We start from the raw sequence: 16,287 nt of genomic DNA, 5'->3' as shown, positions 1-16,287 counted from the left end.
TGCCAAATGCTAATCTGAACAAATGAAGACGCACTCTTGAGTAATTTTACTGACTTGCTGTTAAAAATGACTGCCACCCCTAGGTTGTAGTCTTTAGGAATATGTATTTAAAATCTTTTTAATTCAATGCTGTGGTTTAACAATAAAAAAGATGCAAACGCTTTCAGATATTATCTCAGGAGGTAAAGAGGAAAAACTCATGACCCAAGTTATATGCTCAAATCTCAGGTCACTTGGGAGCGGGGGACCTGATTAGTCAGTGACAGGCAAGGGGCTTCAGTGGAGGGAATCACCCCCAAGTACTGGGTCAAGTGATTCAAGTTATATAAATCTCAGTACGCTTTTCTGGGAGTGAAATGTTTAATGCTTTTCTCATCTCAAGGGTTGTCAAGAATCTAACCAGATAATTGTATGGAAGTGTTTTGTATAGCCCAAGACAACAGATGTGTAAATCACTCCTCTAATAGTGCCAAGGACTCTTTCCCTAATACTGTGCATACACACACACACACACACACACACACACACACACACACACACACACATAAGCAAACCAACCAACCGAACAAAAAAACTGCACTGCAGTATTACTCCATGCTGAATGACTAACCACAAGAGACACTGCTTCAAAACAGTATTTGTTATTCCGTTTAAAGCATATTTTATTAATAAAAAAAAATCAGTAGTCTGTGACGAATAACATTATGGATATTAGGATACCTTCATTCAATCCACATACTCTACAGAGTATTTAAAAAGGTTTTCCCATTGAAAAGTTGTGGACTGGCTAAGTAGGCAGGTCATTTTTCATGGCCAAGTTTGAATCCACTCCCTGTGATTGAATTCTGATGTATTGCTGTCATGTTTAGAAAGAGACGCCCGACCTCTTGTAAATAGAGTATTGAATGAGCCCTGCACAAGGTCATAGACGTTGGGACTTTAAGTCAGGTTCACTGCTGTTTTAACATAAAGTATCTAGGAAAGGGATGGTTCTGCATGGCTGCAACCTTCGCTGCAAATATTAACTGTGCTAGAGCCTTGCTCTTCAGCTGACGAGAGGTGTTCCTGGTCCTCATATAGATTTTCCTGTCTTCCTACCATGTCTGGGGACCACAGATGGATGTTGCTTAAGTTACTGACCTGTATATTCCTGCACTGGAGCACTCTGGGAGTAAAAATAAACTTCTTCTGCTGGGTTAAGCAGTACTCAAACTGGGGTTCCAGGTATTACAGCAGTCAACTTTACCCCACATGGCATACAGTGTTTATGAAGTGATGATGTTAAGAATGTGTATTTGGAGCCGGGCAGTAGTGGCGCACGCCTGTAATCCCAGCACTTGGGAGGCAGAGGCAGGCGGATCTTTGTGAGTTCGAGGCCAGCCTGGTCTACCGAGCGAGATCCAGGAAAGGCGCAAAGCTACACAGAGAAACCCTGTCTTGAAAAACAAAAAAACAAACAAACAAACAAAAAGAATGTGTATTTGGGAGGTTGGAGAGAGGGCTGAGTAGTTAAGAACACTGTTCTTCCAGAGGGCAGGATTTGCTTCCAACCACCCACATGGAGGCTTTTGACCACTTGTAACTCCAGCTTTAGGGGGTCCCATTGCCCTCTTCTGGCCTCCACATGCATGTGTGCAAACACATACTCTCTCTCTCTCTCTCTCTCTCTCTCTCTCTCTCTCTCTCTCACACACACACATACACATACATATACACACAAATCTTAAAAAAATATAAAAATGAAAAAATAATAAAATCCTGTTACCTTTATCACAGTTGACGCCATAGAATCCAGGTGGGCAGATGCAAAACCCAGGGGTGACACAAAGTCCGCCGTTCATACATCTAGGTATGCAGAGAGCTTACAGGGGGAGAGGGCTCTGATTAAAGCCAAACAGGACTCTGGAGCAGGATCACTTTGCAATGTCAATGATTCCACAACATATAACTCTGAGGTAGAGTCTGAAATGTTTACTCTTTAGAAAGACAGTTTTGCTATATAAAAAAAATTGCTTTGTGGTATTAATTCGGCTATTTTTTCAACTTCTCAGCCAACTTCTTAGACGAGAATTTTGAATTTGTTCTACTTTGAATGCCTGATGAAATCTTCCTCAGAATCAGGCCAGCCATGGTAGCGCACGCCTTTGATCCCAGCACTCAGAGGCAGAGGCAGGGAATCTCTGTGAGTTTGAGGCCAGCCTGGTCTATAAAACAAGTTCCAGGACAGCCAGGGCTACACAGAGGAACCCTGTCTGGGAAAACAAACAAACAAAAAACTCCAAACAACAACAACAAAAATCTTTCTCAAAATCAACTTGACTATGATGTGATTTTTAAAAAAACTGCAAATATTTTCTTCTGCCCCATTTCCTTGATCTTTAAACTCTAAATAAGTGCAAATAAGAAAATATTCTTATCTCTTAAGAGTAAAAAATATTTTTTTGCTTACTCTGGTCAAATAAGTTCTTGGTATTTAAAGATCTTGTGATTAATACTCATTTTACTTTTCATATAATGGTCTCAAAAATAATACCTCTGAAGTAAACGTACTTAACTGCCCAAATTATTTTCAACTTATGCTAAGTTATATAGCTTATATTCAGGTATGGGTTTAATTGTGAATTGAGCTATTTTTAATTGGAAGAACTTCAAATCAGTTGTGATGCTGGAACCTTCCAACTTTCATAAGAGTATCACAAAGTACACTGTGAACACAGGCCAGCTGGAGGCTTGATCATGAAGAACAGGGGCCCTAGATCCAAGTTCTCTGGACCAAGTTCTGGCCACAGATTGCATTAACAGAAACCGACCCACGGAAGTACGACTTTCCAACAGGTCTTCTGGGGCTATTTAACGTTTCACCGATCCTTAAAATATTATCAAACAATAATAGTAATTTCAAGAGACGTGTTACAAACAACAAAAGACCCCCGTGGGGGCATCTGTGGCTTCCATGTTCATTGGGAAGCAAGCCAGGCTGGCCAACTCCCTTGCTTACCTTTCTCACAGTGAGGCCCATAGAACCCATCAGGACACTCACAGACCCGCCTTTCGTTACAGAAACCTCCATTTCGACACCCTCCGGGACACTCGGCTGCACCAAAGAGAAACAAGGCCAGGGTGAGACATGAGTCGTCATTTGTATTATTGATTGAATACCCACAATCTTTAACCTTCCTGCCACAGCCCCCTAGGTCTTCACCCAGTTCTTTCTGCAATTTTATTTACAACAGTAGGGAACATGCCTGAGGAGAGGAAATTAACTTTTACTTTTTCCCACCTCCATGCTTAAGTCTGTAAAGTCACACCTGAAGAGGGAGGGGTATTGCCTTTAATATTCACTGCCGGAGGCCAGGCAGTGGTGGCCCACACCTTTAGTCCCAGCACTCGGGAGGCAGAGGCAGGTGGATCTCTGTGAGTTTGAGGCCAGCCTGGTCTATTGCCAGAGAGCAGATGGCTTTTTTGTATATGCTTAGAACACTGACATGCTTCATAGTTTAAACCTGATGCTGGAAGGGGGAAGGAGCTATGCCCTTGTGGTTAGTGGGTACCCAGGGCATAGCAGTGAGGTCCTGAGACCCGCGTGATAGGATCATTGTGTGATCTCGACTTCTTGTCTTCTGAGGTTATGAACTGTACCAAGCATTTGGCAGGGGCATGGGTAGTGTGGCTTTCGACCCGAAGAAATGGTGATGGTTGACGCCTGCAATGAGGAACTGGAACAAGAAAGATGATGTCTGTGGCGGTGGGTGACATACGCATGGGGACTCCTAAATGTTATGTCAGAAAAGGGGGAAGGAACGCCCATGTTTGACAGCACACTGGAGTCCCGAAGTGGTTCAAAGCCTGAGAAAATCGAAGTCCTTGTTAATGGGCCCTGTGTTTACTACCCCTTCCCTACAAAGCATATATACAAAGAAAAGAACCAAACAAACCCCGTGACTCCCCACTGCCAAAGCCTTCTCTTGAGTGGCTCTCCACGCTCACCTTGTTGACAAGTCTTAAAGAAGATGGCATTTTGAGGGGTCTGAAGGATGGTGTTGCCTTCAGAATTCATGACGATCACGTTCACCTCAAATGCGGCCACCCCATCCTGTTTGCCGAGACATGGGAAGCCAACTTGAACAACTACGGGGAAAAGAGAGTCCGTGAAATCAATCCAACCAATTGACCCTGGTTTGACAGAAATGGCAGGGGGATGAAGAAGAAGCAAAAAGGGTCACATTTTTTGATTTTTGTGTATCTCTCCTGGAGTTTAGATGGTATTTTGATTAACCAGACAGTCTCTGTGGAACATATGCACCATACTAGGTGTTAAAAGAATGAATAACTCTTGCTAATGCAGAACTGGGTATATTTTGTTGACAAAACTTTTTTTTTTTTTTGAGACAGATTCTTGGCTTGTATATCTTTGGCTTAATAATCTTAGCTTGTATATTGCTTTAAGATTTTGTTTTAATTTCTGTGTATGTGTGTGTGCATATGTGTATATGGGCACATGCGCAGGTATGTGGAGGCCAGAAGAGGGTGTCAGATCCCAAGAGCTGGAGTTACAGGCAGTTGTGAGCCACCTAATATAGGAAGCAAACTTGGGTCCTCTTTAAGAGAAGTAACTGCTTTTAACCACTGAGCCATCTTTCTAGTACCATGCCTTAAAAAGATGTGGAGTTTTTTTATGTCTTATTTTTTGGTCTGCAAATTAAAGATGCAAAAAGGAAGCATAACTATATTAACTTATCACAAGACATTTGTAGGTATGGTTACCATTCCCAAAGAGCCAGAAAAAGGTATAATATATAATATAATATAATATAATATAATATAATATAATATAATATAATATCATTTAGTAAGCCCTTGGACTAATAGCCTACTGGTTTATGTTTTATTTCCCTGGTTTGAAATTAACAAAACAAAATCTTTGATGATATTCTGCAAACTCAGCCTGGACTCCAGTAGTGACTGAGTTAACCAGGTTGCTATTTTCTCAAGGTACCTGTTGACATAATGAAGTGTTTGGTGGGCTGAGCTAATGTGGTGGGTAGGCTAGACCTCATGATTCAGCTTCCTGATGTAGAGCCACTTCCTGTGATTCTGCTGGGACTTCCTGTGCATCTGTTGGGTACTTGGCATGTCCAGGTGTTGATGACAAAGCTACAAGGCACAATGTGGAAACTCAAGAGGATGAGGAGGCCACCAATTCTGTAATACGGGTCACTAGCTGGAATGGGCTAACCAGACATTGGCTATTGGATGAGAGAATGATTATGGAACTTTCCAGAATATACTGGATTATCATGCCACCCACTGAGAAAGACTGATCTAGCTGACAATTAGACTCCAGTTTTTCCTTAAATAAATAAATAAATAAATAATACTGCCAGTAAGTGTACGGAGAGCTTTTGCATGGTGGGTATAGCCACCAAGCACGAGCTTATATTAAAGCAGGACAAACCTTTTCCCTTTGAAGTGTGACTACACCTTCCTCCTAATGTTAGAACTGAAAAGAGCCGGGAATTGCCCCCCTCAGCACCCAAGCTGGCCGTACCATTTTCTTAACGGGCTTGCAGATCAAAAGTTCCCTTGCAGGCTCTCTGGCCTTGCCAAGAGATCGTAGAAATAGACTCGCGCCCTTAGGCAATGATAAGCCGCTTTTACCAAAGGCTAAGTGAAAACAAGCCCAGATGTTGTGAATTCCAGTGCAGCCTGTGTTGTATAAGCTAAACCGGAACACTAAGACAGATGAATTCACATGGCATTCAAGTACACATCCGTACACAATCGCAATTGATTGCACATAAACAACTCTCCTAGAGAAGTAAGTGGAAACCGATTCTAACTGAACACCCCCTCCACACGCAGATGGACGTGGTTTTTATACCCCCGAACAGCCTCTCACGGGACCCACTTCCCTCACAAGAAGGTAGCAGTTGAGAGGCAACAGGAACTCAATCTCAATGTCATAGAATTCTAAACTGTCCCACGATTAGATGAGGGCTCAGTCGGTAAAGTAGTGCCTTGTAAGTATGGAGACCGGAGTTTGAGCCTCAGAACCCCAAAATTCTGGGTGCGTACAAACGGTGGAGGTCTAGAAAATTATTAAAATGGACTGGAGTGCTTAGCACTAAGTGGGGGCACCCATTCATTCAAGTCTCGGGGATCCCCTGGGAAGAGGGGGCAGGAAGATCTCAGACACTGGTGGACAACTACGAGGAACTTGTTTTCTGGACACAGCGAGGCAGTTGCACATGCCAACTTGCAGCCTGTGAGAGCATGCGCAAAGGCCCGTGCAAGCTCATGCCAGTCAAAATGCCCGGGTTGAGGCAAGAGGTGGGCACAGAGTTCCATCCGCAGCTGAGGACTTATTGGCAACTGATAACGTCTGGCAGAGGGAGAGTCGGTTTTCTTTCAAGGTGTGACCCCCTGCGAGGTGGACCGTGCTCCTGGACAGGCTCTACACCCAAGAGCACTGGAGAAAAAAAAACAAACTAGACTTGATTGGCTTTTCTAAAAGACAGGAAGCGAGAACAGGAAGCTGGGTGGGCGGGTAGGTGGGGGTGGACTCGGATGAAGCCAAGAGAGGGGGCTAAATATGGTCAAAACAAGTTGTATGACATTCTCAAAGAACTATACAAATATTATTTTTTAAAAAATGCTTGGTATGGTGGCCTGTGCTTGCAATCCCTGCTTGGCAGGGGCGGGGACAGGAGCATCCCTGAAGCTTATTGGCTGGCTAATTTGGTGGATTCGCCTGCTTTGGTGAACCCCAGGGCCATGACAGAGAGCCTGTCTCCAATTAGGTGGATAGTGTTCCCGGAAGATGACAGCTGAGGCAGTTCTCTGGCCTTCACACTTGCACACTTACACGTGCTCTAGCACCCCCTACCCACAGGAACGTGCATGCACACATACACACGTATATAAAAAGTACGCAGCATAAGTACTCCATGCTTCCAGCTGTTGTGGTATCCCGTCTCTCAGCAAATCCTGACCATTTTTATTCTGGCCTGGAGCCATCAAGAAGATGGTATCCCTCCAACATTAACATGCCTTTAAAAACTTCTCCACACCGGGTTCCTGAGACATACTGCCGTTCTGTGGCTTTCATGCATTGACAGTGTTCAAAGGGGCAGAGCCCTGGTTTTATGGGGAAAGAAATATATATTTATGCATATAACTCAGTAATTTTACTGAACCACTCCATGGTTTGCATTTCCTGTTTTTGTTCTCTTCAAATGCCAGAAGGCAGGCCCTTGGTAACTGTTAAAAGATCAAGAGATGTCCAGGCGCAAAGGCGCCTGTGGGATAAAAGAACAGCTTAGCAGCTTGGGGGTATAAAACAGCGCCGCACAATAATGAATGTACCTGGATGCTTAGGAGCAAAGACACAGTGATTTGGTTACTTTTTAATAATTCAAGGTGCCTTCACTTCTCCCACTGTGGTGACCCAGCTAATGAGCCTAATGAATCGCTGCCCCGCAACGATCTGAAACCCTCATAAACGTCTTACACCTGCGGTTTTGCAAACAAACCTACATCTGCTTCTAAAAGAAAGAAAGAAAAAAAATGCACGTGCACACCGAGGTGAAAGGACTTAAGTGGACAAAATGAGGTGTGCACACACATGTGGGGGTGTCACTTTGTCTCGAAAGAAAACCTGTTCCTTTTTGAAAAATCTCACCTTGACCCAAGTGGCATCTGCTTTTCCCTCTAATTTTATTATTTTTATGTATGTGCATATGTGTGTGCATGTGTTCACGTGTGTGCAGGTAAAGGTCGGGAGTTGACATCAGCTGTTTTCCTGGGTTGCCCTCCCTCATATTTTTTTGAAACAAGGTCTCTCAGTGAACATGGAGCTTGTCAATTACAATTGGGCACCGCCAAGCTCAGCTCTTTGCCCGAGGTCTGTGTGGCCAGCACTTTCCCAAGAGGGACATCTCCCCAGCTTCTAAGTTTTGTTTTTTGAGATTCTGTAGTGTTAGAAAGGAATGTTGAACTTAAGCACTCGCAGTGAAGGAATTCTCTTATCACACACTCAATAACTGATGTGCCAGTAGCTTCAAAAGTAGAATTTTTACTAGGCACTAAAACCGGTTAAAGGTAGGGAGATGCGGGATGCAGGCATTAAGTCAGAAATTTAACGATTTGGGTTTTATGGGAGACTCAGCACAAGTGGCCAATGTAATTACCTGAGCTGATGAATTTTAATGAGTTGCAGTGAGCTTCTGTATGAGTTTTACTAATCAGAAAAAGGCAAGGGGGAACTTAAAAATGTACATTGGATGCTGAGAAACATGCTCTGTGTTCGTTCTTGGCTTTTTTTTTTTTTTTAAGTGGGGAGGAATGATCAAGAAAAAGTTTATACAAAATTATCTTTGGCTAAAAAAGCATATCATATCCCATGGCAGATTATGGAGTGACCTTATTCAAGACCTTTCAGAGTCAGGGTGGGGTTTTTTGTTTGTTTGTTTTGGGTTTTGTTTGTTTGTTTTTGAGACAGGGTTTCTCTGTGGCTTTGGAGGTTGTCCTGGAACTTGCTTTGTAGACCAGGCTAGCCTCAAACTCACAAAGATCCACCTGCCTCTGCCTCCTGAGTGCTAGGATTACAGGCGTGCCACCACCACCTGGCCAGAGTCAGGGTGTTTTGCTCATCTCCATGAAGTGGTAAAGGCCTGCGGATGCTATCTGAATGGAATCTAAATATCCATATCTATGGAGTAGGATGTCCATGTCCACAGGGTGACAAATCTCAGGCTCTTGAATCTCCAGAATACAAACCCTCGCTCCTTCACCCCTGAAGATGGGCAGCGAACACCCTGGGAGGCTGTTGGTCACAACAGCACTGGGAAGATGATTGCAAAGAACTAAGACCCTTCTCCTCCTGTTGGCAACCACAATGGCTTTGATGCCCTGGATCTAAAAAGACTATCTTCAAGTATCGAGGTAGCATGCCACATCACACAGATCCATTGGATGGAAATGACGGGTGGTAGCAACCCAGTCTCCGTGAAGGGGCCTCAATGCCTAATCATTCTACAGATTCAAATTAGCTCATGAAGGGATTCTTATTTGGCACCTGACAAATTTCTTATCACTCCTCTGGAAGAATGAGATTAAAAGTAGGAGACACTATCACTTATTTCAAAATGCTGGAAAGCCATGGCCACGGCTGACTCCGTGTATGGAAAAGCAAATTACGGGGCATATCAGTGGAACCTCTTCCATTAGGATTACCAAGAACAACCCAGGCTAGAGCTCCTCTTTCCTACTGCTGCCAAAATAAATGTTTAAGTGGTCACGGCTGTTTAAGTGGTCACGTGACAGCTTTCTGGAGTAGGACTTGATTTTGAGACATAAAAGAAACGGGGGGGGGGGGGGGGAATTGCAAAGGAAAAATAAGTTTGGCAATATGAATTTTATTCTCTCACCAATTAAATAAACAAACAGTAGCTTGATAAAAGCATAGTAAATGTCAGAAAAACTATTTAAAATGTGTCACAAGTTTTGCAAACTTATAAGAACACTATTATCTCAATATTAAAAAAAATAAGGGGGACACACCGATATTTCACATAGTCTACTAAATTCAGGGACGGTGTTCTATCTATCTCAGTAGGAAAATTTAAAAATCAAACTGAAGAACAGTATGAAAAGGCCGCTTTTCACTTCTTAAATTGGTGAAGTAGCTAATGTAATTAGTAACGTGTGCTGATGAGATTATGGAGAACTAAGCATCTTCCCACACTACAGCCAGGGTACAAACAGATAGACCCTGTAGGAAAGTATTACTGGCATTTGAGCAGTTTCATAGTTTTTCTTTTTAAGTTAAGAATTTGGCATCCATATTAATCCAGCAATGATCTCCTGAATGTTAGCTGTTTGCTGAGCATTGCATTAGGAGTCATGGTAAATAAGACACATGGGGCCCCTTCCCCTATAGCAGCGAGCATCTTTTTAGTTTCCAAGGATATTTATCATGATATTTATAGCATAAAAACTCTTAAAAAATCTCATTAACAAAAACTGAGGGAATGGAGAAACAAATCATGGCATATCCCATAAACTAGAACGTTATAAAAGTTTCATGTCTTAACAAGGATAAGAACAGCTTTCGGAAAGACCTGTCAATGGCAAGCTTGTCATGAAGTATCCAGTGTAAGAACATAGATCCTTGAAACAGGACTAGAAGGAAATACAGGGGCACTTTGTGTTTCCCAAAACCCAGAAATCCTGAGCTCTGGTCTTGACTCTACTGTCTATGACTAACATTTGACTTTGGACAAATTGGTTAAGCTGTGTGACCCTTCATTTTTTTAAGCTTATAAAATAGAGCTGTAGTTCTGGTCTTAGTGTGATCAAGTTAGATAATGCTTCAGAGGGTGTCACACAAGAGGTCACATACACGGTTTTCTCAGCCAAGCAGGATGGTTCCATCTGGAAGCTTGAGTTGATGCCGCTCTGTCTCCTAAAGGCTGTCTGACACTACGCTAACATTGGGGAACTTTTTCCTGATTATCCTTTGCCCCAACTACTTTGAATCTTTGCCCCATTTGTGTGTGCTGTGCTAATCCACATTCACTGGGTGAATACATCTGTCTCATCAGCCATGTTTCTTTTCTTTTTTCTTTCCTAAAAAAAATCTATAATCATTAATGAATGAGTCTAGCCTGGGCTATCTTGGCCTTTTAAGAAACTGTGAATCCATCATTTCTTTATTCTCATCCTATTTCTTTGCCTGAAGGATAATGACAGAGCTGCTCTCAATGCAATAGCTCTCCTCAGGAAAACATCCCATAATCCCTCTAATGGATGACATATGTACCTTATATATCCTCATCTCCATTAAGGCTTATGAACAGACTTTTACCCAAAGCAATGGCCACCCACCTGATGCCTTGTGAGGCACTGTTCCCAGCAGAGGGACATTGACAGTTGGGTCTGCCATGATGCCTTTATCCAGGGAGCGAAGAGACAGGAATTCATAGAAGTATTCTGCCTACAACAAAAGGCATTGCCAGTCAGCACCAGGGAAACCAGGGTGATTGAGAAGACACTTCTTAACAAACAATCCATGTAATGAGAGAGCAATCATTTTTCCCTCCGGGAACATCTAAAATATCACATAGGCAGAATTCACCCTCTTTGATGTGTACCTATGGAATGGGACCATGCCTGGAGGGAAGAGAATCCCTGAAGTGCTCAAAGCATTTATTTAGAGCTTGCTCAAAAGGTCACTTAACTTCAGCAATATCATTAGCTGCCATCTGTAGAGGGATTTGGAGGGAAAACAGGGGAACAAGACATATCAAAACAATTAGTGACCAGCCCTTGAAAAGCTCAATTCAGCAGCCTGAGCCAGTACTATTTTTTTTAATTTGAGAGGAATCTTTTGGTTAGAATTGGTAGAACTGTAATAAATAATGATTAATGAGATAGAAACCTAATGACAAAGAAGACACTTAAAGACCAAAATTTAAGGATCCTGCCATTAAGTTTGAAAGGTTTATATTTAAGGTCTCAATTTAATAGAGAGAAAAGCCCAGAAACTTAAAACAAAACAAAGACATCACAATGTCAACAAGCCATAAAACTTTACACTGTAAACAGTTTCCTTTTCCCACTACGTCAGTAGTTAAGAAAAAGTCTTGCTACTCAGGTGGCCATCAATATGGAAAATTGATGGACAGTCTAACCATGGAGCTTTGGTGCTTAACATCTTTATTGAAACAGTTTGTGGGGGCTGGATGGATAGTGGTTAAGAGCAGCAGCTGCTCTTCCAGGGGACCAGAGTTCAGTTCCCAGGACTCACATATGGTGGCTCACAACTACCTGTAACTCTAGCTCCAGGGCATTTGATGCCCTCTTCTGATTTCTGAGGACACACACACACACACACACACACACACACACACACACACACAATCGTCAAAAATGGTTTATGTTAAGAACGATCTTTCTTGCTTAGGCATGATGGGCAACTCATAAAGAGCACACACACTAACATGTGAAATAGGTAAGTTGAGTGGTTCTGCCAATATCCAAAGAGATAGCTAGAGTTTTGGATGAATTAATTGTAGAAATGAGTTGTAGTACAGACGTGAGGACTGAGTGAGAGGTTTTTTGGTTTTGATAATGGGACTTACATCAGCATAATTTTGATTTTATAACATGGAATCTGTGAAGAGTGCACAGAACTCATTCAAACCACTCGACTTGATGTCACTGTCAAATCCATCAGTTACCAAGGGCTTCATGGGAGGACACTGACGGAATTTCAGCTCCCTTCGAGAGTCTGTCCACATTTGCAGTGAGCTAAGAAATGCTCCCTGGATTTATGGAGCCGAAAAAGCAACTTCCTTAACCAAATCCCCTTCTTTGGCTTGTGGCAATGATTGCAAAAGTTCCAGAAGACCTCGATGTTTGTTCCCTTGAGAGTGACGGGGTTGGGTGAATTTATAACGGGAGAGGGTCAGTTCGGGAGACAGATGATTGCTCCCCTATGGAAGGGAAGGCAGAGATCTGAAGGAAGCCCATTAAAATGATGCTGTCGGGAAAGGTAATTCAATTTGCAACAAATTCCTTTGAGAGAGAGAATGAACAGTATTTCTGGAAAAAAAAAATCAATGAAAAAGACTCCAGTTTCCATAGATCCAGGTGTTTCCAATGACTCCTATCAACCCCTCCCACGGCCCCCGACTCTGCACTTTACTTCATAGTATTTATCACTAAAACCTTTGATTTTTAAAACACAGTCAAAGTGGCTCAGTGAAAGGACTTGGTGCTGAATGCCGTTATAATTAACTGTATTCTGGTTATTTGTGCCACCAAGGGTAATAAAACACCAAGTAACAATGGCAGGGCAAATCCCGGTGTAATACACATCGTGTGTCCCAAGTCAATAGGAACGCTTTATTAACGGGTTCTGGAATGACAGTTAAGAACTGCGTGTGTAGAGCAGGAACCCCACAAAACCAAAATTCAAATCCTGCTTCATAAATTACCCTTGGCTCCTCCGTAAGCACATCTTTGAGTTTCATCGCTTTGGAAATTAAACCTGTCCTCCTGTGTGTGGTATGCTTACAAGTTCCATTTGTAAAACTTCAAGACCATTTTGTAAAAGAAGCTAGAGTATTTAAACTGGTTTGATTAGAAAGGAGAAAGCTGAAACACCCAGATGAAGACATTACTGAACCAGGATTGATAATAACGAATTTTTTCTTTTTTTCCTTTTCTGCTTCCTCCACACGTTCAGTAAGTGGTCCTACTAATTTTACAGTGAAATTTAATTCATTAGCTTAAACATAAGCATGGGACCCCACTGTCAGTTCCATGTGGCCAGTGGCAGACACTAAATCTCCGACTGGATCTCAGTTGAGGGCATCTGTGCTCAGACAACGCTTCCTTGGCACAGCCCTTGGAATGTACAAGAACGATAAACATCAGAGATGCTTTTGAATGTTTCTTCCAAAAATTTTTCAATGACGTTGGAAGATGGTGAGCCTGGGATGGTTTCAGTCAGGTCCTGGAAATGCAACTTTAAAGAACTCTTAGTTCTCCATGGCATTATAAAATGCAGGCTAGGGAGGTGCGGATCTCTCAGGTTCATTCTCTTCTAACTAGCCTTAGCGTGACTGTGGAGAAGATGGTCAACACTCCTACCCTATCGTAGCAGATCCCATGCTATTGATTTTAGGGTATCGATCTAATTTCTTGGACGGTCGGTACACATTATGGTTTCCTTACTGTAGTTCTAACTCTGTATCTAAGATATCTCCAAGCACAAGTTTCTTGGAGTTTATCAGCAGAAGGTAGTCGTTGGAGCAAACCTTGTCTGTTTGTCCTTCTTACTGAGGACAGTAACGGTGCTCAGGTCTGTAAATCATGCAGTTTCCTTCATGCTTGTTTTGATGGTTTACAAATTTTTTTATTATGTTTTAAATTTCTTTTTATTCATCTAGTGTGTGGTGGTACACAGTACATGTGGAGGTCAGGGGACAACTTTGGGGAGCTGGTTCTTTCCTTCCAGCATGTGGGTCCTGGGGACTAAACTCAGGTTGTCCAGACTGGCTACAAGAGCCTTTATCTGCTGCACTGCCTCACTTGTCCCATATTTATTTTATATATGTGTGTATTTTCGAAGGGATCTTTCCCACTAACTCTTTCAATTGCTTCTTAAATAGTCTAACTTGAAAGTCACTTAGAAATTAATCAATGTTTTTTTTTTATCTTGACACTGACTTCTTTGAAAATTTAACCTACCATTGTAAAGAGGTCTACCCTTCACTACCATGTAAATAGTTCTACACATACATAAAAGCATTACCACAACAGAGAGTAAATCTATCCTTCACTTAACGACTTAAGTTAAAAAGTCATAAAATGGTTGATCAAATGAATATTAGACTTAGATTTATGTCATATTCTAACTTCTAGACAGAACTTTCCATTTTTACCTTATTTATAATATAATAAATATTCCTAGACCCCAATCTCTCCATTGGAAAAATTTATTTGGAGGCAAATAAAACCCAAATTCTATGCCAAAAAGAACAGAGAACTAGCTTTAAAGTTCGGGAACAAGTTTCACAAATTACAGATTTATTACTTAGATAAAAGGAATTCAGAGCATGAACTGTAACAGCAGGGTTATATTGGAAACTGCTATTAGGAAAAAGTACATTTCGTTTTATTAAATAACATTACTAAAAATTCAGGTAGAGGGAGGAAGGCAGTTATTTGAGAAATACATGAAAAGAGTGCTTTGTATTCAAACCAAGAATGGGTCTATTCAGGGGAATAATTAATTCACTTTTAAATTAAGTTGCTGAAAAAAAATTTTTTTGCTGGACTGCTTTGCCACACAGTAAATTATTATTATTGTGTGTGTGTGTGTGTGTGTGTGTGTGTGTGTGTAGAAATATAAAAGGCACCCAAATATTATCAAGGGGAGGGAGTGCTGGAGGCTATTCACCTTGCTTCCAATTGACTTGGCTGAAATTACAGTCATTCCTTCTAAATCGATGAAGACATCATTTACACAGCAAATTGGAACAACTCAGAAGGCCTTTGGTCTGAGGCTCTTTGGAGGGTAGACAGAGAAATGGAGACCCATGCCAACTATGGGAGGAATCTAGTGTTTCTTTTCTACCTTTGAACGTCCAGGCTTGCAGTGCATACTTAATCTAATAAACATAATAATTGAAAAAACCTCCGGGTCAGTCTTTCATAAAACCCTGGTTCCCAAAACCTTCATTGACCTCTATCATGATGCTGACCCAAGTGACCATTGGAGAAAACTAAGACCCTAAAGGTATCATCTTTGTCCCAATGAAAATTTCAAACTTGCACAGACACTAAAGCATATGACGGGCAGTGGGTTCAATTTTTAAATAATCCTTGCTGAGTGTTTGCTACACCCCAATCACAACTCTCAGAGCTCTCTCCTGTTACTATAACAGCCTACAATGATTATAGTGTTCAAAAGAGTTCAGATTATCAGGGTCCTAGGTATGAGAAGTGTAAAGGGATACAAAATAGGACTGTATGTGAAGGGTAGGAAGACAGCTACTAAAATAAACAAGTTTTAAAAGCCCAACAAAATGAATAAGCCTGCCCAATGCTTAAAATAATCTGCCGCCTGCATGTCTAGACCGAAGGCTGCCAGACTTCTCACTCTTCTGAGTTCCTTTGATTACCTCCCTGCGAGACCATCATCCTTCAAACCCCGAACTCACTTAACCTTGGATTGCGTCACCACCGAGTCTCCGCCCACTCGATCGCGTCACCGCAGAGTCTCCGCCCACTTCCTGTTTTTCCTGCCTGTCCTTATCAGTGCTTCACGCCTCTCCTCTGATCCTAGCAAACCGCTAATAAGCGGCCTCCACTGTGACCACACTTGAATGACTTCATCTCTGCCAACCTACGAGGACTGGTTCTTTCTTCCTTTTCATGATCTGCGTTGAGTTTACATCACCTTTTTAGGCGGTGATGATTGTGCTGGTTGAGCGAGCATCCCCTAAAGGACTGGGGTGGAGCAGCTGTAAAGATAGAGCCTTGTAGGAGATCCTTGGGTCATGGGGACACACCCTCAAGATCCCTGATCTCCCCACAACACACACATCTGCTTCATGAGTGGACATGTGAACAGTCAACTTTACCTCCTCCTCCCATAATATGTTGCCTTCTCCAGAGGCCCCATCTATGGACTCTTCAAAGTATGAGTTCAATAATTTTTTTCTTCCTTAAAAGCCTGGGATATTTTACTGTAGCAATGTGGATGAGCTGATG

The 16,287-nt window shown here is 42.1% G+C and overlaps 1 protein-coding gene across 1 annotated transcript in view; it reads right to left on the bottom strand.

Moving 5' to 3' along the window:
• Positions 1-16,287, bottom strand: part of Wif1 (WNT inhibitory factor 1) — a 78,484-nt gene that overhangs the window by 13,540 nt on the left and 48,657 nt on the right. Inside the window, exons 3-6 of the mRNA XM_036170008.1 lie at positions 10,888-10,996; positions 3,988-4,128; positions 2,999-3,094; positions 1,766-1,861 (exon numbers count right to left, since the gene is read on the bottom strand). Of these exons, the coding sequence (XP_036025901.1) occupies positions 1,766-1,861; positions 2,999-3,094; positions 3,988-4,128; positions 10,888-10,996 (442 nt within the window). The remainder of the gene's footprint in view (positions 1-1,765; positions 1,862-2,998; positions 3,095-3,987; positions 4,129-10,887; positions 10,997-16,287) is intronic.

Source organism: Onychomys torridus, chromosome 20 (genome assembly GCF_903995425.1).
Source record: "Onychomys torridus chromosome 20, mOncTor1.1, whole genome shotgun sequence".
Taxonomy (NCBI): Eukaryota; Metazoa; Chordata; class Mammalia; order Rodentia; family Cricetidae; genus Onychomys; species Onychomys torridus.
This window is presented reverse-complemented; position numbering and strand designations above follow the sequence as displayed.